The 27,396-nt window shown below is 44.7% G+C and overlaps 1 protein-coding gene across 7 annotated transcripts in view; it reads right to left on the bottom strand.

Annotated features, from left to right (window-relative positions):
• Positions 1 to 435: 435 nt before the first annotated feature.
• The window catches only part of SETD3 (SET domain containing 3, actin histidine methyltransferase), a 78,641-nt gene continuing 51,680 nt past the window's right edge, over positions 436 to 27,396 (bottom strand). For 6 of the 7 annotated variants that reach the window (XM_025271078.3, XM_025271079.3, XM_025271082.3 and 3 more), the window contains 7 exons: positions 14,785 to 14,843; positions 13,784 to 13,898; positions 8,857 to 8,931; positions 7,753 to 7,919; positions 6,778 to 6,863; positions 3,445 to 3,605; positions 436 to 1,770 (listed from right to left, as the gene is read on the bottom strand). In XM_025271078.3, the coding sequence (XP_025126863.1) occupies positions 1,324 to 1,770; positions 3,445 to 3,605; positions 6,778 to 6,863; positions 7,753 to 7,919; positions 8,857 to 8,931; positions 13,784 to 13,898; positions 14,785 to 14,843 (1,110 nt within the window). In that variant the 3' untranslated portion in view covers positions 436 to 1,323. Of the gene's footprint in view, positions 1,771 to 3,444; positions 3,606 to 6,777; positions 6,864 to 7,752; positions 7,920 to 8,856; positions 8,932 to 13,783; positions 13,899 to 14,784; positions 14,844 to 27,396 lie in introns of those variants that run through there. The other variant, XM_025271083.3, reaches the window with a different exon arrangement.

Below are 27,396 nucleotides of genomic sequence, written 5' to 3'. Positions count from 1 at the left end.
GAACCCCCTTCCAGTGTTCCTGGTGCTGCCAGGCCTCCCCGAGCTCCCGCTGCAGGTAGGGGAGGGTGCTGAACACAGGCTTCTCACCCATCTTGAGTCTCCAGGGGAAGCAAACCCACCCAGCACAGGTCAGGTTCACAACCTGCCCGTTGGCGAGCAGCAGGGTTTACATAAAAGGTCCCCTGGTGGCTCAGAAGGTAAAGAATCCGCCTGCAATGCAGGAGACTTGGGTTGAATCCCTGGGCCCAGGAGATCCCCTGGAGAAGGGAATGGCTGCCCACTCCAGTATTCTTGCCTGGGAACTCCCATGGACAGAGGAGCCTGGCCGGCTACAGTCCCTGGGGCCACAAAGAGCAGGACACGACTGAGCAACTAACACTTTCACTTTCGACTCAAGAGGCCTGTCACGCTCCAAAGAAAAGGAATAGACAAAAATATTAATCACGTTTTCCTTTTAATAAGGCTTTTTACTCAAAAGTGTAGCTTTGAAAATCTCTAGCTTGTTGTGACAACCAGAGAAGCCGGAGCGGCCTCGCCTAAACACAGCCGCGGTGCCCTCATGGGCTCTCCGACGCCGGGGTGGAGGGCGAACGCACCGCTTTACAATCAGAGCCAACGCGGAAATTTAGGGGCAGGATATGCATGTCCTACTTTGATTCCAGGAGGAAGGACAAGTTCTTAGCACAGTAAAACAAAACACAAAGTAAACAAATCTTTAGAAATCACTAGATATGTGTGTGTGTGTGTGTGTGTGTGTGTGTGTGTCTCTCTCTGCGTGTTTATATCATTAGGATTATCAACATTTAAAACTATTAAAAATAAGGTTGCCACCTTTCCTTTTCTTTTGGTACTGGGGCATTATTTTTTTAGGAAAAAAAAAATGAGAGGATTTCATTTTTTTTGCCCAGGCTCCCAGGTTCCCTAACCTCAAGCCCGTTTTCCGCTGGGCACCCCCGAGCGCCCCCGTCAGGCAGGAGGCCGGGCGGGCCTGCCCCTGGCTGCTGAGGCCAGGCCCACAGCAGCACCGCGGACCGGGAGCTGCACCCTTTCCCAGGAAGAAAAGGGGTCTGCCCGCAGAGGGCCTGCAGAACCTTCCGAGGCGCCTCTCCCCTCTGTGTTCTGCTTGGGCAACTGGTTGGTTTGGCCTAGAAGCAAGATGGCAATCATAATCAGAAAGGGAAGCTAGATTTTTTAAATAACTTAAAAAAATCATTTTTATATAAAGCAGCAAAAACATATTTTTCTCTCAGCAGAAAGAAAACCGTGAACAGGGAAACACAGCGATGTAAACGGGCCTGTTCATAACCTCGGGCGAACCCGGGTCTACTTTGCAACGTCCTCGGCGCTGTCGGAAGAAGGTTCTTTGGCGTCTCCAGCCGCTCTTTTACTTTCCTCTTGAGTTACAGTTTCCTTCTCTGACCTGGTCCCGTTGGGGATAGAGCTTTCGCCGTTGACGAGCCCGTGCTCTACGGCCTGGGCCCTGCGGACGGCCTCGCTGAGGGTCAAGGCCTCCTGCGCGCCCGCCTCCCCCTCCAGGTTCCTCAGCACCAGCGGCAGCCGCGAGTCCGCCACGCCCTCCAGCAGCCCGGCGCCGCCCTCCTCGTACTTGGGCAGCGGCGCGCGCTCCTCCATCTGCCGCCGGTAGAACTCCCGGTTCGCGGCCGCGCTCTTGACAGCTCTCTCCAGTATCTCCTTCTCACCTAGGCGCAACTTGATGGCCATGGTGGCACGGGCGGAAAGGTCGTGGTTTTTCAAGAACGATTTATCTTCCTGGAAAAGGAAACAGCAAAATCAACTATCACAAGTCGCTAAACTGGTAAACTATAGCAGCAGAAGGCAGACCAGTTATTGCCGGGGACGAGGGCACAAGGGAAACTGGGGGGTGGGGAGGGGAGAAGGTTCGGAACTTGATTGTGGGGGTGGCTGCATGACTGTATACTTACACCCAAGCGTACACTTCATAAGTATGAATTTCACTGTATGTAAATTATATCTAAATAAATGATGGTCAAACAAAAAAGAGGAGCCTAAATCACACAGTGCTTGGACGTTGGATGAATGATGGGTATTTGAAGTCAAGTGACCCAGGAGGAAACTTGGAAAGCACAAATAAAAACTTACATTTGCTTGTATCATATGAATTACAAATTATAAAAAAGCATTAAATAATTTAAAAATTTATCTTCTAATCAATAATGCCTTGTGGCTGGCTCTTTTGGTGAGGGTAAACGTGTTAAATAGAAAAACAATAGTAAGTTAAATTTGGCTGTTGTTGTTTAGTCGCTGTCGTGCCCAGCTCTTCTACAACCCCGTGGGCTGTAGCCCACCAGGCTCCTCTGCCCATGGGATTTCCCAGGCAAGAATCCTCCAGTGGGTTGCCATTTCCTTCTCCAAATAAGTTGAATGAAAAATGTCAAATACGCAATGATTTTGCTAAAGAATTACAGTAATTACATTTAAGAATCTCTAATGAGAAAAGATGCTCAACATCACTCATTATCAGAGACATGCAAATCAAAACCACAATGAGGTACCATTTCATGCCAGTCAGAATGGCCACTATCAAAAAGTCTACAAAAAATAAATGCTGGAGAGGATGCAGAGAAAAGGGAACCCTCTTACACTGTTGGTGAGACTGCAAGTTAGTACAGCTACTATGGAGAACAGTGTGGAGATTCCTTAAAAAACTGGAAATAGAACTGCCATACAACCCAGCAATCCCACTGCTGGGCATACACACCAAGGAAACCAGAATTGAAAGAGACACGTGTACCCCAATGTTCATCACAGCACTGTTGACAATAGCCAGGACATGGAAGCAACCTAGATGTCCATCAGTAGACGAATGGATAAGAAAGCTGTGGTACATAAACACAATGGAATATTACTCAGCCATTAAAAAGAATGCATTTGAATCAGTTCTAATGAGGTGGATAAAACTGCAGCCTATTATAGAGAGTACAGTAAGTCAGAAATAAAAACACCAATACAGTATATTAGCGCATATATATGGAATTTAGAAAGATGGTAACAATGACCCTATATACAAGATAGCAAAAGAGACACAAATGTAAAGAATAGACTTTTGGACTCCGTGGGAGAAGGCGAGGGTGGGATGATTTGAGAGAATAGCATTGAAACATGTATATTATCATATGTGAAATAGATTGCCAGTCCAGGTTCAATGCATGAGACAGGGTGCTCAGGGCTGGTGCACTGGGATGACTCTGAGGGATGAGATGGGGAGGGAGGTGGAGGGATATTCAGGATGGGGGACACATATACACCCATGGCCGATTCATGTCAATGTATGGCAAAAACCACTACAATATTATAAAGTGAATCGCCTCCAACTGAAATAAATTTTTAATAAAAAAGAATCTCTCATGAAAAATCTTTTAAAACATGACAAAGCACAAATCCTTGCTTGATCAACTGAATCACCTCAATGGTTGTCTTATATGTTTTCAGAAGAAGCGAGGCTCGGTCTTCAAGAAACGTCCACAGTCTGACCTCGTTGTCCCAGCTGACAGGGTACTCCGAGTTCCCCAAGGTGAAGATTCTGTCAATGGCACTGTCTCCCAGCAAGTGTTCTTTCAGCTCCTCTACAGGAAGCAAATAGTGTCTGTTAGGGAAACAGCACTCCTTTCATAATAACCAGCGGCCACCTCACCAAACAGCCTCCCAGCAGCGTCCTCGCCCACGGCGAAGTGCTCCCTTCTCCCCGGTCAGTCAGAGCAGGGTCAGAGCCTGCCCTGTCTCAGGGAAGGAAAAAGCGGGGAGGTCTCCTTGATCGGCATCCAGATCAAGCCTTGCTTGGCCAGCACTCCGCGTCTCATTGCTTTTAAGAGGGGTCCTGAGAGCCTTTAGATGGTTTCAGAAGATGCTTCTTAAAGACCATCTGGAGAGACACACCCCTTATTCTGAGAACACCCTTCCCACAAACCGTGAGCCCAGTCACACCTACTGGGTAGAAGAGACATCCAGGTGAGCAATGCAATCAGGGAAGACAAACAGCAGCACAAGGGCCCAGTGACCCTTCCAGATTGAAATCTGATGGTACCAGTTCCAGTGGCTGACCTGACAAAGCTATCTGTCTCATCTTGTAACAAGTAAACCACAAAGTGAAACAAGAAAATGGACCAGAAAAATCTTAATGAAAAAAATGTGCCTATACCCCTCACTTGTCAGGCATTTAAATAGGAATTACAAACAAACACAAGTGCACATCTCAATTACCTTCAAATACATGTAAGAAGAGGAAAGAATTCAGCAACTGCTCTGAGCACTTTATCTCCTGGCACATTATCTTCAAAAGACCAAAACGTGCCAATCCTATTCACGCTCAGGAAGCACACCCGAGCTTCTTATGTAATTATGCGACAGTGTCTCTTTCAGAGCAAAATGCCCCACAGCTGTCAAATGGAAGAACTGCTGCTGCCAGCAGACCCAACTTTTATTAGTATTAGTGAGAATGATTCAAAGGATGCATCAATTGTCTTGACATGACAAACTGTCTATGACTACAGAGAAACTAAAGAGAATCAACGAACCTAAAATGATTCAAAAGCAGGGTTTTTTTTTTTAAATAGAAGTTAATCTAATATTCAAAAACAGAAATTTATTAAGTTGAGTTTGTTAGCAAAAGATCATGAAAAAATTCAGGATTTTTACATTTTTGAGCCCATAGTTTTATTCTTTGTATAAAGAATATAAACTTCTTGGGTGGAAGAGGTATCTTTTTACAAGTCCCCAATACTAAGGTTCCTATCTTTTTTCTTCCTCAAGCTACCCGAGTTTCACCCTTTAATGAATGCTGGGAAGCCAAGGAGCTGAAGCAGAGCTTTCTCTCTGCTGCTTTTCAGTGAAACCGGCCTGACTTCACACACTGGAGATGAAACCTAGGAAAGGCCATCCACCTGCCCGCAACACTTGGGAAATGAACACAGCCTCCGGGAGCAGACTTCTTTCCCCTCCTCCCTGACTCACAGACCCGTCCTGGATTCTCTGCACTCACAGGGCTCCTCACCACTCCCCTTCTCCCCCCACCCCAACCACCATGAGAGCATGGTTTGGTGGCCCCCAGTCTGGCTCCGTGTCAAAGACCCTGCAGCGCTAGGATCTCTTCCATGGACTGCAATTCCTGCAAACCAGCAGAAGCCACAAGGGGGCCTGGGGCACAGACTCTTGAGTTGGCTGAGCTGGTCCCAAGTCCAGGTCACTGCCTGTGAGCTGAGTGGCCAAGTTCCTCTCCTCATGGCACAGGAGTTTCTATGTCAGTCAAGTGGGAAGCCCTGCCTCCCTCCCACAAGGTGGCTGAGAATGAACAGCCTGCACCATAGTCCTCTGTAAATGCAGACTCTGACATGGTTAGATAATCCAAGATTATCTGTAAGTTTTCTCCCAATGCAGTAGAGAATTATTTATTACAAGAGCCCTGCACAAAGTGGGGCTCCCAGACTCCAGGGGTCGTCATCGTCATCATTGCTCTTAGTTATAAGCTTCTTCGGGCCATGAACTGTGACATGTGACACTCAACTCTGTAATCCTACCTGATACGCAAGAAAAGCCCACAGTTAACCGTAAACTCGTGTCCACTAAGCTGGAGTGATGGCTCACCACCACACCCAGAAGCACAAGCTCTCACTCAAGTGACGGGGAGTCCAGAGCAGTGTGGCTATGAACAAGGAATGAGGACCATCGTGCATATCTCTGGGCTCTGCAGTTGGGGTCCAAGTGACCTCTCTGTGCTTCGGGACTCAGATTCTCCCATCTCCATCCCGATGACCAGCCGGATCCGGGCAGCACTTCTCTGGCTGCGGACATGAAGACAGGAAGCCGGGTGGCAGAGCCCAGCAGGCTCCCTCCAGGGGCCGGCATTTCTGCTCCGGCCCAGCTGCCCTCGCTCCAACGCTCGGACAGCCTCACACTTGTCTGTTCAATCAAGGGGCACTCGCTTGCTTGCTCACTCTTTCCCACCCAATCTGTTGTGCACAGGATCCAAGGTGCTTTACAACAAGAGCAAACTCACACACAATTAACAATGGAACCTCAGGACCAGGGGATTTGGAGGAGTGTATTTTCCGATGAAGAATGAAGCATGACCGCAATAGGTCACATCTCAGTACCAGAAACCCCAAGTGGCTTATCTTACAGAAACATAAAATCAATGCTCAATACTATATATATATATATATATATGAGAAACTCTTTTTGTGCCTGAAGTAAGAGGCTGTTGACGAGACTATTTTGCAATGTAAACAGGTTCTGTTTGCAGTGTTATGTACTCCAACTGGATGCCTGGCATTAAAAGGCCTGCTGGCGATTTTGGATCCAAACCACAGAGCTGGTTAACAGATGAAGGCCTCTGGCCCACACAGGCCCCAGCCGACCCCACAGCTTCAGTGACAACTGCCCCCTCACTCGTCCAGACACCAAGGCTCTGTCATCCCAGGTACATAAACACATCAAAAACTCCCGTCTACGAATGTAGAATCTGATACGGTTAGATAGTCCAAGATGTTATATGTTTCTTCCTAAGGCAGTAGAGAATTATTTGTTTATTACAAGCGAATATTGACAACACATCAAGGATTTAACAAAAAACTTCCAGGATGAAACATCATTTTCTTCTTTTTCCAATATTACCATCTTACCTCCTCCCCCAAAGTGCTTTAATTTTAAGCAGTTTTATCTTTAATCTGAATCCCTCTGCCTCACACTTCATGAATTAAAAAAAAAAAAAAGTCAACATTTTTTTTCCCTGAGATGATTTACCTTCGGTCATGCAGAAAACTCGGAGAAAAGCTAGTAGCTGGGCGGAGATGGGCGGCTCCGTGAAATGCAGGGCAAAGACGCTGGAGCTGACAAGAGAAGAGGCCGCATCAGTCCCGGGAGCCCACTCCTGCCCACCCGCTCCTCAGGGAGATCTCTAAGCCGGCCCTCGGTGTGGTGACCCTCAGGGAGCGCCGGGCCACCCAGAGGCCCCCCTGCTTCTCCCCCGAATTCTAAGTGCACAGCGTTCAGTCCTGGCAAGATGCAGCAGGGCTGGGCTGGCCCAGGAGGACGGCGGGGACCGCCACTGCCAGCGGTCGGTCGCCGGTCTAACAGCCTTCACCTCGGGGGCACACGACACGCTGGAGAACCCAGCACACCCACGGTTCCTAACAAGAGGGTAACGATAATTTATGTTGAGTTCACATTTTAATCATTAATCAAATATTGACAAGTTCAATAAATAAAAGGTCTAGATAATCCATTTTCATTAAGAATGGTTCCTCCATTCCCTGGAGAACCAATAAATCATAATTCTTGTCCTCTTTATCATTTTGCACCTCAAATGCAAGAAAATCTTAAAAAATTTAACCAGAAATTCTTGAAATCACTGAGGATCGTGACTTCATTACAGAAACTAATGGTGGCAAAGAATTAAATGAAACAAATGGATCCAGGTCATTAACCTTTTCAAGGTGAAAGGCATTAATGACATGGAGGCACCGATTTAACTGAAGGAGGATTTCAGGCCACATCCCCTGGAACTGACTGTGGATGCTTTCAACGACACGATTATGTTGATCTGAAAACGCTGGTAAATCACCATACATCTAACGGTTTAAATTCGCAGTATAATAGGGATAAAGGGATTAAGACAAACTACAGCGGAGGAGTTGCATTAACTCGCCAATTAAACACTCAGCAACTGGAAGTATTTCAAGGACCACAGGAGAGAGCTGACAGACTGTGTCTACGTACGTTGGGATGCCAGCGCGAGCCAGGACCTCGGCCTTCATGGCGTAGAGCCGGTCACTTTTACTCACTCCAAGCTTTATTTTCACTCTGTCGTGTGAATTATTGTCAAAGAAAAAACCACTGTGGATCACAAACTCTGCATTTGACCGAGTGCCATAAAAAATGTAAATCTGAGATGCAGTAAAGAAAAAATAAAGGGATATAAAAGAAACTTAACATCCATTCTCAGTACAAAGCAGGGCAAAGGGTCAGTTCTCATACATTTAGCGGGACTTTACACTAAGGACGGACAGCCCTGAAGGAACCACACCCTGTTCTGAAGGCCCTGTGCACCTGGCCGGGCCAGCCGGGTGAGGAGAGCGCCCCCCCAGGCCTCCCAGCACACAGAGGAGCCAGACCCCGACCCGGCCTCTCTCATAACCCCTCCCTGCCCAGGCTCACCGATACTGTCCCTTTACAACTGCACGTTACAATTCATCTTGTTCTCCCCTCCTCTGACCACCAGAGTGTCTGGCGGAAACCCATTTCTAGAGGCTGTGGCAATTCTCCAAGTAGCAGGGGGGTGACGAACTTTCCTCCAGACACTTGGTCAGGCTGACACTTTTCACTCTGTCTCCGCGAAAATGTCAGTGGCCTGTGTCAGATCTTGCTCACGGCTGACAGAGTACAGGTGTTCTTACCTGCATATCTGCAAGCGGACTGAGAGGCTGAGCCCCGCCCACCCCCGCCCCAATGATTACTGAAAAGAGATTCAAGAGAAAGTATAAGAAGACAGCTCTTGTGGGTCCCGATTCCCTTATGGTTTTGCAACTTAAATACATAGCCTCCATATAAAGAAGGTTCTAATCCACAGAGAAAGATATGAAAGCAACGCAGTTTATACAATGGAAGAACTCTGTTCTACTGTCGTAACACAGAGCTGGTTTTCAGTGGACAGTGTTACACACAGTAGGGCAGCTGTGCAAATCTTTCTCCCTGGCGGGCCCAAAGGTCCCATGCAGAGCACGATGTGTTTATCCTGGCCCTGGGTCCTAGAACATGCTCCTCAAACAAGCCTTAAACACAAATCTCGCACAGTGTGAGCTGAGGGTCTCGGGCGGAACCCACCTGCTCTCCGGCCCGGAAGTCCTGCAGGGCCACACACTCGCAGCGGTCGTCTTCCAGGTTGTAGCCGGTGGTGATCTGCACATGGGAGGGAGGGGGACAGGACAGCATCTGAGTGCTCTGGCTCAGAAGGGCCTTTTGTTTTTTTGGCCATTAGAGGATAAGAAACACCCAAAGCTACTTAAAGGGGTGCATTCAGCCCTGCTTCATCAAACTGAGCAGAGTTATTTTCATTAATTCTGTTCACACAAGACATCCTCCTGGAAGACCCCAAACCTGCAATGAGGGACATACCCTTCGGAAAATATACACATTATCCCTTGCTGGTCTCAACCAAATACAATTATTCGTTACATAGTTACTGCCTTTGAGCTCATCCACCCCCAACCCCACAACACAGGACAAGCGCTCCCCAAGGATGAAGCAGGATCCCAGGAGAACTGTGAAAGTGAAGTCACTCAGTCGTGTCCAACTCTTTGCGACCCCATGGACTGTAGCCCACCATGCTACTCCATCCATGGGATTTTCCAGGCAAGAATACTGGAGTGGGTTGCCATTTCCTTTTCCAGGGGATCTTCCCGACCCAGGGATCAAATCTGGGTCTCCAGCATTGTAGGCAGAGGCTTTACCGTCTGAGCCACCAGGGAAGCCTGTAACTGACTTGGAAATAGCATCTTTTTCTCCTATTTGGCCACTAAGAACCCAATGTGAGTCTTCTACTGGATCAAGAATCAGGGAAAAGAAAAATCCTGTTTCCAAATTATATACATATTTTACTCAAACTAGAGATATTCAAACTTTCAGACAAGCAAAAGAAAAACAGAACAGCTTAGGTGCATCCTATCCACTTTCTTTATGCTGAAGGCTATACTGTGAGTTTCTAAACCCCCCAATCATTGACTACAAGGAAACCCTGCATCTCTCACCACTCCTGAACTGGGGGTGGGGGTGGGGGCGGCAACATTGCAGTCCCAGCACTTAAACCCCCACTTAATTCTCTGGGCCTCAGCTGGTCAGCATGTCACCTTCCAGGTCACCCTTTGGATTCCATCCGCCCAATCGCCCCCTGCTTGTTCGTGCCTGGCTTATCATGTGCAAAACCCTCCCAACTGGTCTCAAATTCCTGCACCGGCCCTCCTGCATCCCTGGGGATATACATTGTTGACTTCTTGTTTACAACCTTTCAGTGGTGCTCTCCTTTGCCTTCAGAAAAAAAGATCCAAATTCTGGAGCAAGGCCAGTTTTAAAGGAGCCTTGTGCCTCCTTACGGCCTCTGGACCTGCCACCCTGGCCACTGTCCCCGCTGCCTCGTGCTTGCAGCTGCCTTCAGCCCCTGTTCAGCCTGAGCCCCAGCCTCTCTGGAGGCCTCCCCTCATCCCACCTTCCCTCCGTGCCCCCCAAAGCCCCTCCCACTCCACAGCAGGGCATTTATCTGTGCACCTGCCCCTGCCAGCCAGACCTGCAGCCACCTCTGGGCCTGCAGCTTGGCTCACCATGCCTAACACCTGACACTGCCCCTGCCCTTGACAACATCTGCCTGACAAAGCAACCTCCAGCAGGGGAAGAATACGGTCCCTCAGGGCAGCCCCCCATATCTTAGAGGGTCTGTGCGTGTAAACTCAGTCACTTTAGTCGTGTCCGACTCTCTGTGGCCCCATAGACTGTAGCCCGCCAGGTTCCTCTGTCCATGGGATTTCCCAAGCAATAATACTGGAGTGGGGTGCGATTTCCTTCTCCAGGGGATCTTCCCAACCCAAGGATCGAACCTGCATCTGCTGCGTTGGCAGGTGGATTCTTTACCCTCTAAGCCACCAGGGAAGCCCTAGAGTGTCTGTAAATGCTCATTAGTAAGTCTGATCTCCCCATTTTATCCCGGAGAATCAGAATTCAAGACAGCTTCACGTGCTATTTCCTAATAAAGGTGTCAACAGCTCAAAAGATTACTTCCGAGTCTAGGGAAAGCAGGCCAGACAACACTACTCTCTAAACCCAGCATCCTCAGAACCAATAGCTGAGTAGACACACACCGAGAAATCTGTACACTTGTGATCTGCAAAGACCAGTGAGAAACAGGAAAGCAACAAGCACGTCCTGAAGCCAGCTGTCCTGGCTCATTTTCACTCACAGAACAGCTTAAACACTTGATAAAGGAAATCATGGCCTGAGAAGGCAGCGGGGCAGTCAGTGCAGAGGCCCCGCGGTGGGCGTGTGCAGGTTCCAGGGTCACGGGTCGAGCAGGGGCTTTTCTGCCACTGCAAACACCTGGGCTTCCGCCTTGAGACTGAAGCCTGATGCGCAGCTAAATGTTTCAGACTTTTCAACACTCAAACAAAAAGGCCTTGGGGAAGAACCTCCCTCGGTTCTGCCTGAACCTCCCAAAGCCATTCTCATCCTGACTGGCAGAGGCACGACTCAAACCCAAGGGCTGATCGTCCAACATGCTCCACCTGTGGGCACGAGTACAGGGGCCCCGGACGGCTGGGAAGCGGCCTTCTCTGTATAAACGGACCGCCCTCAAGGAAGGGCGGGCAGACCGGCGCCCCCCGGTTCTGACCCAGGCACGCAGAATTCAGATACAGCTCAACACGATGCCTGCAGACTTGTCTGCGTGCTTCTCTCTATGGATGGGAGTGGTTCCCCTGCGCCAGGCTCCGGCCAGCCCGGGGCAGCCACCCAGCCAGCCCCTTCCTTCCTCACGATCTTCTTCGCTGCTGCTGGTTTGGAATCACTGTCACAGAACCTGACTCTTCCATTTCTGCCCCCGTAACCAGGCGCGGGCACGCTGTCAGAAGCGCGCGGCGTTGCCCGGTTACTAATTTCTGTCTCCTCCGTCAGTGGCAAAGATCAGACAGACAACGGCTGTCAGGACAGACACACACACACAGAAGAAATCTACTGTCTGAAAAGCTGAGCCTTAATTTCAAATACCTCACTTTAAAAAAGAGATTAACTGTTCAGATGTATGACATGCAACTTCACAGTGTTAAAATAGATTCTGAAATCCTCCCAGACAGAATTTCCCATGAAGTCTTACAATTATGATGGCAAACAGTTCAACAAAGGTGCAGCAGAAAGAATTAAGTATGTGGAGAAAGTAACCACTGGAAGGAAAAGTACTAACATCTCACATGAGCCTTCTCAAGGTCAGCAGTGTTCCTGCCGGGCTGCGGTGGCTTAAAGACTTGGTGAATAGTGTAGAAAAAGATAGCATGAGCAGTCATCATCAATTCAGTAATTTTGTTATGAGATAAACTTTTTTTTTTTTTAACTTTTAGGGGGAAAATGTGAGTAGTGTACATGAAAGCAACATAAAACCAGTCTGTGTGTGAGTGTGTGAAGGGGCAAATGCATGGAGAGCTTCTCAGAAAGCCAGTGGCCAGCTGCCCAGGAGCCACCGAGTGGGACAGATCACGGGGCCCGGTACTGGCGGGGAACCCTGAGCTTCACCTTGCAGAGGCTTCTGTTTTGTTTCACAGGTTTTGTTTACAATAAATGTGTGCTTTTTACATTTAAGAAAGAAAAGAATAAACCCCAACAATCAATCAAGTCTGGGAACCAACGTCTTAATCCAAAAGAAGAAAAACAAAAATGCTACAGCCAAAGATTAAAAGCTATTCGAAAATTTTTAAAACTTCAATATGATAATCAGTTCAAAACAGCTCTGAAAGAAAAGGAAAAGAGCAAAATGTAAAATTTTATTTATTAATGAAAATAAATGATAAAATATGCTAAGAACACCTCAAAACGGCTAATTAAGCATATCTAAATTAAGGCAAAAGTACAATTAAAAAAGTCTTCTTCTCTACAGTTTAAGAGTGTACTGGTTGCTAGACCTTCCCAGATTAGCACTAGGGTGTTCTATCTTAAGTGTTTGGCAAATGTTACATGTGTTCTGGCCATTTTGTGGAATTACATGTAAAATACTCATTTGCAGCATTTTTCTAATCTATTTATAATACTGCTAATAATAACAAAGAAAGCTGACAGTGAGAAAAGATGAACAAAAAACCAGCCAAACCAGTATATGATTATAACATATAAGTTCAAAACATCCTGAAGTTGACTACCTTTCCGACACTGATTTCAGGAAACCTCTCTCGGACACCATCTCTGCACAGAGCAGCACTCTCCTCTGTGGCTCACGGCTGAAAGCACGCTGAGCCACGAAGGCAGGCTCCTCTGCGCGTCCTGACTAACCATCATCGCGGCATCTCCCTGTCTCCTTAGTGTCCTCTGATGCCAAGTGCTCTGAGGACAAGTGCACCTCCCCCGCCCCACCGCCAGGGGCACCAGGACAATTAACACCAGGTTAATCGAGGGGGCTGAGGACGTGTTCACCTATCAGGTGAAGGAGTGGGCCAGGGGACAGAAGAGAATCAGAGAAGCTTAAGGAACTGGAAATCAGTCAGCAAGGAGAGAAAACCAGTAACACAGAAGGAAACAGCAGGAAGGAGATAGGTTTCTTTCTTTCTTTCTTTCTTTTTTTTTAAATCAGTATTTTTTAAAGAATCAGGAAAAAGAAACTTGGGTTTAGTCTGTGGTCCTTAGATAAGAAAATGCATGTCTAGGCTTAGCACATAAATGCTGTTCATTGTGGCTTCTGAAAGTGACATAAGACTCCCGTCTTCAGGATTAAGTAATAAACACAGGGAGAAAACCCCCAGCCTCTACTCGAGGGGGGCAGGGCAGGTGGCAGGTTTGGTTCTGTTTGCTCCTCTGGGAGGGGAGGTCGGGGAGAGTGACCTGAGGCAGCCCGCCCCTTCCCAACTACGCACGACCCAGGAGGTGAGGAGAGTGACCTGAGGAAGCCTGCCCCTTCCTGACTATGCAGGACCCAAGACAGGCAGGACCCAAGACAGGCAGTGGGGAGGGTGACCTGAGGCAGCCCGCCCCGTCCCGACTACACACAACCCGGGCAGTGGGTGCTCACCAGGCCGCTGGTGTGGTTGCACATGTCCCACAGGGGAATAAGAGCCAGGGTCACCCGGGAGCCATCCTCCGTGGGAATCTGGTTTTGTCGAGTCATAACGGAAGAGACCGCCCACCTGCAACAATCCAAAGAAAAGAGGCTGATAAGGGCCGGCACATCAGAGCCCAGGGCAGTCACAGTTCAACCAAAATCGAGGTACCTGACTTCCCAAAATTCTTTCCTAAGTTGCAAAGGTGACAAGTGGCCACCTTCATCGTCATTTACAATTTACTTGTAGAGTTGGTTGGGGGGGTTGGTTGGGGGGGGAGGGTATGGAAGGAAAGGAAGCCAGGGGCAATCAAGGAGTCAGCGGTTAAGGGTGGGGGTGCTTCTGGGGAAGAAAGCGGCCTGGAAGGAGGGCTGGCTGAGACCAGAGCTGGCCAGTCCTCTGCAGGTCCCGAGCTGGGCGGCCAGGGGGACCCCAGGCCTCTTTCACACAAACGCTGACTCTGTTCCTCCTTGCAGCCTCAGTGAAAAGCAAGCAATATAACTCCTTTCTGATCAGAAATCCTCTAAGAATGCTTCAAAATGTGGAATGCTATTTTTTACTATGCTGTGCGCTACACTGAATCTTTTTGTTTAAAAAAAAAAAAGCCCCTACTTCAAAGCACTAAAATAGTCTACTTAGAAAGAAAAAAGATCCCCACGACCTCGCCACACTAATGTTACTCTCAGGCAGCACTTGGCTACAACAACTAATCCCCACCAATACAGGTTAGTGGAAATTTCCACATGGCTATGAAAATGCGGCTACTTACCCCAGCTGTCCGGGGAAACTTGGGAAAGACTTCTTTTTTTTTAAAGCCTTTAAATGGTCATGCAAATCACTTCTTATCAAAGCTCTTCGCACTTCTGAGACCCCAAATTCACTCAGGAACCACCCTCCAACACATGCCTCATGCACATGCACACCACCCCACCCGCCCCCCCCCGCCCCCGCCATCACCCTCCCACACACCAACCTGTAGTCCTCGTAAGTGAAGGAGTCCTTCAAGGGCAGTTTGTGGGCATGAGGATGGGTCTGGGAATGAGGAAGTTTTAGAAAGCAGAGGTGAAAAGAGAAAAAGGGAAGACAGAAATCAGTCAGCAGAATTTCATTATTTAGCTGCCTAACGGATCCTAACAAGAGCCAAATGAAGCAGGAGGCGTCCAGCCGCGGTACCGAGGGCTCATCGTGCTATTATGCGCTCATACATCACTGTCAACTTAATTTGTTGTGCCCAGCAGCCGCCATAAATCTGCTGCTTGTATTCTGATACCAGGGCCCACAGACAAGGCACACAAATAAAATTTAAGGTGGACTGAGTTTACAAAAGGTAGGCACACCCGCACGGTGAGTATCTGATCAACAAGAAACCCAGAGCCCAAGTCAGGTCCCACCTGCCTCCACATCCTGTCCCATACTGTGTGGGACAGCCCTTACAAAGAGTCCAAAGCTCTTCTTACCTCAGTAAAAGGAGCAATTAAAGGTACTCGAATAAACTGAAACTTCTCTCATTAACCTCTGACTTAAAATCATTTACAAGGAAATCAATTTGTTATGTGCAAATGAATCACACACACGGCAGACGCAGCTCAAATACAGAAAATCAAGAAAAAATACAGTTCTGTAAATTATGAATTAAATTTTACAAATAAATATAATGAAGATAAAATTGAGATCGGCACATTTAAACTTCACTACTTTTTTTTTCTCTAGACAAAAGATCATTTGATAAAAATATCCCAAATTTCACCCATTGGAGAAAATTTTAAACATCTCAGGTTCTCGCTCCATAACACTCTCCCCACACACACCTTAGACCTTTCGAGCACTTAAAAAACTTTGTCTCAATTAAGAAATTAAAAGCTGTAACGGTATAATTTTAATCTTCGGTTTCCATTACAGGCTGATGGACAGATTGCTGTAAGTGATCAAATGAACAAACGGTGATTTCCGAGACACCCATGCAATCGGCTGCACGGTCTCTGCACCACGGTTAATGCACGAAGCCCCATGTAGTATGCAGTTTTTACTCTTGACGCATTAGCATCACAAGTACACGGCTATTTATCATCGCTCACGGTAATGTACTCGCTGGCACCGGAACGCAGGACAGTGGGGGACGAGGTAAAAGTGGCTCAAACCGTAAATCAATTAGAAAACAAAAGCTGGTGCTCTGCACGCAATTTTAGGCAAATTATATATTACAAGAGGCTGCCAATTGGGTGCTAGCTCCCAGGTGCCTGCTTCTCCCCTCTAACCCTCAACCGAGTTTTAACCCTTTGGAAGAAAAGTCAACATAAGGAAATACAGTCACACAATATTGTGATGTTGTGATAATAAAAATGTGATAATAATCAAAATGAAATTAAAGAAGATGCAATTTAATATAAAAATAACCTATTGCCCAGGGGCATTCTCTTGCTGCATTTTCTAACTAGGAAGATTAGGCAATCCTGTTTCTGGTTAAAAACAACAACAAAACCCTATACCACGGTCAAGCACAGCAAAGATGGGAGGAGAAGCTTCTCATTACCTCTTCTTTGAATAGATGAAATGTTAAGGCTGTGCTCCAAGACTCCTAAAGATGCTTTCCATCTAATTATGGAACTTGACCACAACGGTGCTCACGTTTTTTTCTCATAAAAGTACAAATTCAGCAGACAGGAACTTCCCTACACCCCAAACTGTGATAAGTACCATAGAAAAGCTTCACAAACTTAGAGAATTCTATTGCTAGAATTTCCTTTCACTTATAATGAAATGAAGTTTCTCAGTCTGACATACTAGAAATGTGGCTCAGCCCATCTCTCCTCAAATTCTAGGAGGTGGGAAAGCGTTGCTGCTTTTGTTATTTTAAAATATTTTAAGTTCACTTAAACTGCAGAATGCACTACGGTATTTTCAAAGTTGGTAAATTCCAATGCTAAAACTGATAAGTATTAAAAATTTCACCCCTCCCCCTCAAAAAGTTTGACTTATTGGAGAAAGATGAGTTTTCAAAATTAGAACGCTGAATGTCACAATGACTTGAGGAAGAATGCTCCAGACACTCAAACATCTTTAAATAGCTTTGGACTCTACGAAAACTCTTCAAACAAGGGCCACTTCCCTAAGGACCAAAAAGAAAATGTCTCCCTTCCTACTATTTATATACATTTCTTACCAAAAATACAAGTTCATGTTCATTGTCCTGACAAAGTCATAAAGAAAACTCAAGGAAAAAAAAATGTGCAAATGCTTTCTGCAGATTAATTTTGAAGATTATTTTCGCTATAGAGTTATGTAATATTTGCAGACTCTCTTAGAAACAGTTGTTCTTATGTGCTTAAAAAATAAGGTGTGCCCACTGTACGTAATTCTGGTTTAAAAAAATATTTATGCTCTGCCAAACACATTCACTTAACAGACTGAAGTGGAATTTGAGGCTATAGAGAAAGGCAAGTAACTGCCATGTCAACGGGGCTCTCACTACTGTGACACCGGCGCCACCTACTGGCACCACAGTGGAATGCATTAGAGCCGCAAGGTTCTTCAATTAAGAGTCAGGGTGTGAGGCCTTCAGAGCAACTTATCCTAAACCCAAACTGGGTTTATCCAGAGTGGTTACTAGCTCAGCTTCACTCAAGAGAAATTTGGTTTGTTAAAAATAAAAAATCTATCCTGCCCCCTTAGATTATTATATAATAGTTTTACAAGAATCTTGAAACAAATATTGAAATGATTTGCATGGGTGCAAATATTGCATGATTTGCATTTAACTTTAAATATAAGTATTTTCACACGCCCTGAAAAAATAAACAAGAATAAGAAATGTGTCTATTCCAGACACTGTTTAAACTCTGGACAGATTTTTTTTTTAACACATTAAGTCTCAAGGTTTAAAAATACATCTTCCAAAAATTACAATATTAATCTGAAGTTACTTGCAAGTTCCTAAAAATGTTCTTGGATGAAACTTACTACACTTATACTTTATGGGGAGGATAACTGAACATTCCTCACTTTATAGAGCAAAATCCTATAAGGGTTTTGTTTATCTCCAGTACAAGACAGTCCTAACAGGTACCTTAAAAATAGAAATCTAAATGAAAGCAGAAGATGCGGCTAATTGATTTAAGCTGAGACCGCTGTTTCCAGGCTGTACCTGCCTACACACTGGATGGGGAGGGGCTGTCTGGCTTGGACAAGTGACCCCATAAACACAGTTTAGAAACCAGCCATAGGTTTTCTGCAGATTTTTAAAGTGACTGATATTTTCACTTTCTTATGCATTATAAATATTCGAAGTTGAGATATGAACAGTTGCTGCAGCTCATGATGAGACCTGAAGCCCTGCAGAGCTCACTTTTAAAAGAAGATTCTTGTTTGCTTATGTCAAGCCCGGCAGCCCAGGGAAGCCCTCCCCAGTCCCTCTTCTAGCGGAAGAGGCATTCCAGATGAGACACAATAATACTGTACCTGGTACAAAATAATCACTGTGTTTGGGAAAGATTAGTATCTAAAATCATTTGTTTGGCTTCAATAAAAAGAAGTAATATTGCTAAATATGTAAGTATGACATTTTGAAGAATTTACCGTATTGCCTGGGTCTGGTCGCTACGCTTAAGGAAATTAAAAACCACTACAGTCAGCATATTTCATCCTTATTAAAGTTCTGTCTTGAACTATCACTCACATAAAACAAAAATAAACCAAGAAGAAATTTAAATAAAAAACCTATGGATTACAAGAGTTTGAATATGAAAAAAATGAACAATATTCTGGCTTTTAAAAATTGATTTAGCATGCAGCTTCTCTTTATAGTCCCTTGATAAAAATGAAATCTCCCTAACAAACACTTAATAAAACCTGTCAATATCTCTAGAAAGAAAAATGACACAAATGCATTAAGTATTAAATACCCTTGGAAAAAGTCACATATTCCATGAATTTTTGATGTACTATCTTGACATTAATGTAAAACCTTGATATTTATAATTGACAGATATTTAATAAAGTATAAAAGAAGATGGCTGCTGTGTAGCATGCAAATTCCTCAGGTTGATCAGAAATGAAAGATACAGTCATGTACTTAAACTAAATAAACAGTTAATATGTGCTGCACGAATCAGCTGCAGTCTTATTTTAAGCTCACACAACAAACCTTCGCAGAGAAGCAAAATAAGCAGAATTCATTACTATGTGAATTCCTAATTCAAAAGCATCTCGTATGTGAAACGGTTCTGAAACAGCTCTGCACGTGAGACAAAACACCTTCGAGTTAGGGTTGGTTTTTGTTTTTAACATTTGACAGTAAACATTTCAAAAATAAAGATAAGCACTTTCAGAACGACATGGAGAGGTATTTCCTAAAACAATTCTTTAAAAAAAAAAAACCCCACACACATTTATCTGGAAGAAAGACTCAACATCCTCTGAGGAAATTAAAAAAAAAAAAAGGATTAAAACACACAAGTGGTCTCTAGGACATAAACACTTCTCAAAATTAGATCTTTACTTTTCTAAAAAATACTCATCTCTCACCTTAACCAGTTTTTATATGAAAACTGAGTTGAATACATTTAATAATCACCTTCCATGAGGCATTTAAATATATTAAAAGGAAAGTAGTGCAGTTCAAAAAAAAGACTCCTAAATACTGTATTTTTAAAAATGTATAGCCTGCTATAATATATTATCAATTGTTAATTTGAAAAATATATACGGTAGTTCAGTGACTTAACGACGGTTCTACAGTATCAGGAATGACAAAATACAATTCAGAAATTGTGCCTAGTTGCTCTGATTAAACCCACAGTAGCACGCAATTAGAACTTTCCAACATAACACGTCACAAGTTGTATTTGGCATACATACTAAAAGGCAGGGGACAGGGAGGAGGAGAAGGAAAATGTACACTTAGAACACTGAGGTTCCCCTTCTAGCTCCAAAAGCAGGCTAATTAGAAGCAGCGTGTCAGGCAGCGATTTCTAGTAGGTCCGTCAACCCTCCTGCTCATATTTCATTTTCTAAGTGGATATAACACAGTTTAACAGAATGACAAATTGCAAAATATCTATTGAATCTAAAATTTAGTTTTGATGACCATAAATCAGAATCAAAGCACACTTGGTTCATACATTTGGCTCTTGAGGGAAAAAAATCAATTTTTAAGACTTTTATTTTTAAACACAGACTCTTCAGGGAATTTTTCATCATAAAGTTCTCTGAACTCACTCAATACGATCAAATAAATAACATCAATACATATTAAACTGCTTGCTTTTTGCTTATATATATAATTTCTATAGCAAATATGTATTACCTTAAAATAAAAAATTTAATTAAGAAAATGAGATTAGTGGAAAAACATCAACACTGTTCAATAAATTTATAAAATTACTTTACAATGGAAGAATTGTTTTCTTTTATAGAAACACTGAAATCTATAACCTACATCCAGGTTAGATTAAACTGAAATCTACGAAACACTGCAAAAAATATGGCTGTTTAAAAACTTTACTGGTTACCATTTGTATTCCCTGAAGAGGGGCAATCGGCCACGAATCAAATTTAGTCATAATCAATCTACACTTTTGACTGTCAATCATTTGTTCACTCAACAAATATTCACTGACTCCAAAAAGAGATGAACAGGCTAGGACTAGAAACTCAACAAACATTGTCTTTACTGTCTGTCTTGAGGTACACAACGCTCTGAGAGGTGAACGCGGTCACCACTCTCAGGGGGGCCTGCCTGGCAGCAGTCAGGTAAGCGACTTTAAAAGAAAGGTGAAGCCAGAAGTTACAGCCCAGACACCCTCCTCCACCCCCAGGCTTCCCCGCTGTGTCGGCCCAGCCCTGTGCCTGTGTGTGTCTGTGTCTGTGTCTGTGTGTCTGTGTCTGTGTGTGTGTACACACACACATACGTGCACATTTGGTTTATGTTTCTTGGCCCAAGGAGGCATGGGGGGCAGGAGCCATGTCCTGTCTGACCACTCGGGGATCCCCAGTGTCTCGCGGGCACCTCACTGCCTGCCCACCCAAGTGAGAGGCAAACACTCCACCTGCCCTTTGCCCTGGGCAGTGGGGGGAGCTGGCGTCGCGCTTACAGGATTTCTTCTGCATGAACCTGCCGTGGCCTCCATGACAGGTGAGCAGACAAGAGGCAGCACCAGGGTCACCAGGCAAGTTGGCTGTGACCAGATTACAGCCCTGGGTTATCTGGTCTCCACATTCCTCTTCAGAGGGCTGTGCCCCGTGGGCACCCCTGCCACCCAGGGAAAGCACCATACGCTTCCAGAGTAGCAGCTCTGGGTTTCCTCTGCCTCTGTCTTCCATCTCTTATGAATGGGGTATTTTTCTACAATAGGGCCAAAGGATCTTCTCTGTTTTTTGTTTCCCCCAAATCTAACTTCAAACACATTTACTCAAGAAAGCTCTACTTTAAAAAATCTGTAGAATCTAAAAAAATGGCTCAGATGAACTTACTTGCAGGGCAGGAACAGAGACGCAGACGTAGAGAACAGACGTGATGATATAGGAAGGATGCAAAGGGGATCAAGATGAACTGGGAGGCCGAGACTCACATCTACACACTCCCATGTGTAAAACAGATCGCTAGTGGGAAGCTGCTGTATAGCACAGGGAGCTCAGTGCTCAGTGCCAGCTCAGTGCTCTGGGATGACCCAGAGGGGTGGGAGGGAGGTTCAAAACAGAGGAGATACATGTATACATATAACTGATTCACTCTGCTCTACAGCAGAAACCAACACAACATTATAAAGCAACTATACTCCAATTAAAAAAAAAAGAATCCACTGAGGAGCAAAATGGACCAAGCCCAGCTGTTCCCTGTTCCAAATGGTCAACAAATGTCCCTCCAGCACACTCCAATGCACCCCAGCAGAGGTACACTTTAAACAGCACTGTCCTTCCTGGTCACCTCAGATGACCTGACCCCGAGCCTGTGAATCTGAAAAGGGGGCCAGACAAGAGACCTCTATCTTCTAAGCTCTTAAATCTTTTGGCTTATTTGCCTTTGACACTCCTCTCCCCCAAATACCTCAATCTACAGATCAACTTAAGGACTCTAAACCATGATCGTATCTCTTTTCTGGTCTGCAAAAAGATAACAGCTCGAAAGCAATATTTGCAACTTCTCAACTTATCACTAAAGAAACCAGAAACAAATAGAATGGTAAAAAGCAGCTATCATTTTAGATGAATATACCTGAATCAAAAAAGCAGGCTAGAATTATTTATCATCAGCTTCACAGTATTCTTTTTATTTCAGCTACTTTCAGTTCAGTTCAGTCGCTCAGTCGTGTCCGATTCTTTGAGACCCCATGAATTGCAGCACGCCAGGCCTCCCTGTCCATCACCAACTCCCGGAGTTCACTCAAACTCACGTCCATCGAGTCAGGTGATGCCATCCAGCCATCTCATCCTCTGTCATCCCCTTTTCCTCCTGCCCCCAAATCCCTCCCAGCATCAGAGTTTTTTCCAATGAGTCAACTCTTCACATGAGGTGGCCAAAGTACTGGAGTTTTAGCTTTAGCATCATTCCTTCCAAAGAAATCCCACGGCTGATCTCCTTTAAAATGGACTGGTTGGATCTCCTTGCAGTCCAAGGGACTCTAAAGAGTCTCCTCCAACACCACAGTTCAAAAGCATCAATTCTTCGGCGTTCAGCCTTCTTCACAGTCCAACTCTCACATTCATACGTGACTACTGGAAAAACCATAGCCTTGACTAGATGGACCTTTGTTGGCAAAGTAATGTCTCTGCTTTTGAACATGCTATCGAGGTTGGTTATAACTCTCCTTCCAAGGAGTAAGCGTCTTTTAATTTCATGGCTGCAATCACCATATGCAGTGATTTTGGAGCCCCCCAAAATAAAGTCTGACACTGTTTCCACTGTTTCCCCATCTATTTCCCATGAAGTAATGGGACCAGATGCTAAGATCTTAGTTTCCTGAATGTTGAGCTTTAAGACAACTTTTTCACTCTACACTTTCACTTTCATCAAGAGGCTTTTGAGTTCCTCTTCACTTTCTGCCATAAGGGTGGTGTCATCTGCATATCTGAGGTTATTGATATTTCTCCTGGCAATCTGGATTTCAGCTTGTGCGTCTTCCAGTCCAGTGTTTCTCATGATGTACTCTGCATAGAAGTTCAATAAGCAGGGTGACAATATATAGCCTTGACGTACTCCTTTTCCTATTTGGAACCAGTCTGTTGTTCCATGTCCAGTTCTAACTGTTGCTTCCTGACCTGCATACAGGTTTCTCAAGAGGCAGGTCAGGTGGTCTGGTATTCCCATCTCTTTCAGAATTTTCCACAGTTTATTGTGATCCACACAGTCAAAGGCTTTGGAATAGTCAATAAAGCCGAAACAGATGTTTTTTTGGAAGTCTCTTGCTTTTTCAATGATCCAGCAGATGTTGGCAACTTGATCTCTGGTTCCTCTGCCCTTTCTAAAACCAGCTTGAGCATCTGGAAGTTCACGGTTCACATATTGCTGAAGCCTGGCTTGGAGAATTTTGAGCATGAGTGTGAGATGAATGCAATTGTGTGGTAGTTTGAGCATTCTTTGGCATTGCCTTTCTTTGGGACTGGAATGAAAACTGACTTTTTCCAGTCCTGTGGCCACTGCTGAGTTTTCCAAATTTGCTGACATATTGAGTGCAGCACTTTCACAGCATCATCTTTCAGGATTTGCAATAGCTCAACTGGAATTCCATCACCTCCACTAGCTTTGTTCGTAGTGATGCTTTCTAAGGCCCACTTGACTTCACATTCCAGGATGTCTGGCTCTAGGTGAGTGATCACACTATTGTGATCATCTTGGTCGTGAAGATCTTTTTTGTACAATTCTTCTGTGTATTCTTGCCACCTCTTCTTAATATCTTCTGCTTCTGTTAGGTCCATACCATTTCTGTCCTTTATCGAGCCCATCTTTGCATGAAATGTTCCCTTGGTATCTCTAATTTTCTTGAAGAGATCTCTATAGTCTTTCCCATTCTGTTGTTTTCCTCTATTTCTTTGCATTGATCGATGAGGAAGGCTTTCTTATCTCTTCTTGCTATTCTTTGGAACTCTGCATTCAGATGCTTATATCTTTCCTTTTCTCCTTTGCTTTTCGCTTCTCTGCTTTTCACAGCTATTTGTAAGGCCTCCCCAGTCAGCTACTTTCGATTTTAACAATTTAGAATAGAGTCTGTGGACTCTAAGTAAATCAAGCTAGCATGATCGGAGCCACCAGTCATTCATAAGAGGAGAGAATTCTGACCACCATGATGAAGCCCATCTTCTGGACTGACATTCAGAGATGGAATAGACCTTGTCCCAGAAAAGGTCAGAGTCAGAGGAACTGAAAAGGAAGGAGGGAGGGACTGTTGTGCAGTTGCTAGGTCGTCTCTGGCTCTTTGCAAACCCAGACTGCAGTACGCCAGGCTCCTCTGTCCTCCTCTGTCCACTAGTTCTCAGAGTTTGCTCCAATTCATATCCATTCAGTTGGTGATGCTATTAACAACCACCATTTGCTAAGCACTCAGTGCAAGGAAGTCTTGTGAACGTGCCATGTACTACATAATTTAATCATCTTGCTTCCTAGGAAATAGGCCCATGTACTACATAATTTAATCATCTTGCTTCCTAGGAAATAGGCACTATTATTAGGCCCACTCTATTGCTGCAAAAACTGAGGGACAGAGAAATCAACAGTGTGTCCAAGGTTATTACCCACTTAATAAACGGCAGGGGCGGGATAATGGCCAGGCAACAGTTTTCTGGAGTTTACTGAAAGGCATAGAATAATCAACTGTCCCACTTTTATAAATTAAGTTTAAGTTCTGATACGGTAAATACATTTTTTCTTGTTGAAATGCTAGAAAAATCCTTGGTAAATATTGCTCTCACTTAAAATGCAGCACAGAGGGCTTCCCGGGTGGCTCGGGGGTAAAGAATTGCCTGCCAAAATTCAGGAGACAGAGGTTCGATCCCTGATCCAGGAAGATCCCACCTGCCGTGGAGCAAGCCCATACACCACAACCACTGAACCTGTGCTCTAGAGCCCGGGAGCCCCAGCTAGTGAAGCCCGTGTGCCTAGAGCCCGCCTGCGCTCCGCAACGATAAGGTATTGCAATGAGAAGGTTGTGCACCGCAGCTAGAGAGGAGCCCCCGCTGGCCACAACTAGAGAAAGCCCACGCAGGGACAAAGACCCAGCAAGCCAAACGAAGAAATGAATATTAAAGTTTAAAAAGGTTCAGCACAAGCACAGAGATGTTTTAAGGACATGACAAAGCTTAGAGGCAGGCAATATTAGCAAAACTAAGACTGAATCTATTATTTCTAAATTACCAGAAAGGAAACCATATTTAAAGTCATTATCTACAGTCGTGAAATCTCAGACCCAGGTGTTGACTTAGAGATCATCTAGCCCAATTCCCTGGTCATTCTGGACATGAAGAACCCTGGTTCCAGAAAACACACGTGTACCAAATACATGTAGAAATGTATACTCTTTTCCTTCAATACATTTTAAAACATAGGGGTCATATCTGGAATTCACTTTCTGGTATTTTTTTGTTCATTAAAATTATGCCACATCGGTGTCCTGAAAACTTCCAATACCACATTATCTGGAACCCCTATCATTTCACGATAACTCTGAACAGCCTCTAAGACACCCCACAGCTTTAATCAATCATTAAACCAGTATTATTTCCAAGTTCTTGCACAGGCACTATCTCTTTGGGCTACTTTCAATTCTCCTAGTTGTCATGTTAGAAATGAACTTTGGTCCCTTAAATTTTCTGCCTTTAAGCCTAAAGGAAGTTGAATAAGTCACAAACAGCTAGTGAGAAATGAACCCCAGGGGTGTGCCACAGAATCTGAGAACTCACATATTTCAGACTTGGGATTCTGATCAAGATGGGCCAACTTCTGATGTAATGCATCGATCTGAAGGATTCAGGAGGGTCCCCACAACTGAGCAAGCCTCTGGAACCTCCACACTCTGAGGCACGTCGTATGAGCCCATACATCATGTATGCTACTTTGTCACCAGCTGCTGTGAGTTTGCTTTGGTAAACCCCAGTGATAACAGAATCTAGGGCAAAGGTCCCTGCGGCACACAGCCAGCTGCTGGTCACAAGGGAGGTGGTGAGGGTGCGAGGCTGAGATCACAGCGCCGAGGTCAGGGCATCTCCACCGCCCCTGACGGCGCTGGGGTGTGAGAGAGAGAACACGGCCGCTGGTGAGGGTGCTGGCCCCCCTCCACCACAGGACCACTCCCATCCCTTCCTTTCGGACACTTACACTGTGCTCGAGAGGGGCCCGACAGAGAGAAAATCCCCAGCACTGCCTCTCTGCGTCCCTGTCAGTAGAGCAAAATTACAACCAAGGCGAGAGGCACGGAGGCCACGGAACACGAGGTGAGCACACGTCTCTTGTCCCACGGCCCGGTACACAGGAAAGCTCCCCGCACCTCCAGGAGAGAGGGACAGACAGAAAGACTGAGAGAGAAGGGAGGCGGAGGTTCAGGTGAACAATATAATGTCACTGGCAGAGAACTACTGCTGAGAAAAGTGTAGGAACCTTTTCTGTATCCCTTGAAAAGGGAACTTGCAAACACATCACCCTGAGATTTGACAAAGAAAACAAATATTTTAACATGTTTTGGTAAAAAAATAATACCCCCATTAAAATTGCAATAAACTGAATTATAGGCTACAATTTATTAGAGTCACACTAGAATGTTATTACAGTTTAAGTCAAGACAACTCACTTGACTAACCAAATATAATTTAAAATGCCCATGCCTTTGGGAAAAGTAGCTGAGAGCTTTCTTTTTGATTAAGCAAAATTATTTTATATTCCGCTTCAGTTGATTAAAAAAAAAAAATTCACTCTCGTTTCAAGAGTCCATAACTCTTTTGAGCACTGTTCTATCAAAAAATAAAAATTAAGAAAGTGGCACTAAGATGTATTTATTAGCTATTTCTCTACTGGCATTAAAATTTCTAACGGAAAAAAGTCATAAAGAAAAATTCTTCTGTAGAATTACAGTCTACCTTGAAACAAAACCGGGTATGACACTGAGAAGGTTTAAGGGCTGATCAAGTTGTGCAGGGTTGTCTGCACCAGACTCTGCTTGGCTCCCACCTCTGAGACCCAGCCAACTGAGAGCCCAGCAGGAAAAGCAAGAAAATGCAAATCTACTTCTTTTTCCACCAAAAAAAAAAAATTCTTTGCCTTATATTTCCGTAATTAAATGCTTTACTGATCAGTAGTTATGAGATGGATTTCATTCTTGCTTTTATCAGAGAAAATGCTGTCTCACTTTCTGAGAATAACACCATTAAACACCATTTTGTTGGAGCAGTCAATACCTGAAAACAGATTTCCAGTGAGAGAGCAGTTTAACCAGTGCACAGCTTTTAATCCCTACCTATAATACAGACAATTATCAAATTGTTCACTTGGAACCAAAGGCAAAGAATCGACTATATTAGCTTAAGTCACCTTTTGACGTAAGATGGCTTCTGATTAAATTCAGAGATGAGAGAATATTTTAGAACTGGGTTTTGAAAACCAGGTCTA

Source organism: Bubalus bubalis, chromosome 20 (genome assembly GCF_019923935.1).
Source record: "Bubalus bubalis isolate 160015118507 breed Murrah chromosome 20, NDDB_SH_1, whole genome shotgun sequence".
NCBI lineage: Eukaryota > Metazoa > Chordata > Mammalia > Artiodactyla > Bovidae > Bubalus > Bubalus bubalis.
Note: the sequence above shows the minus strand (reverse complement) of the source record. Positions and strands in the feature narration are given on the sequence as shown.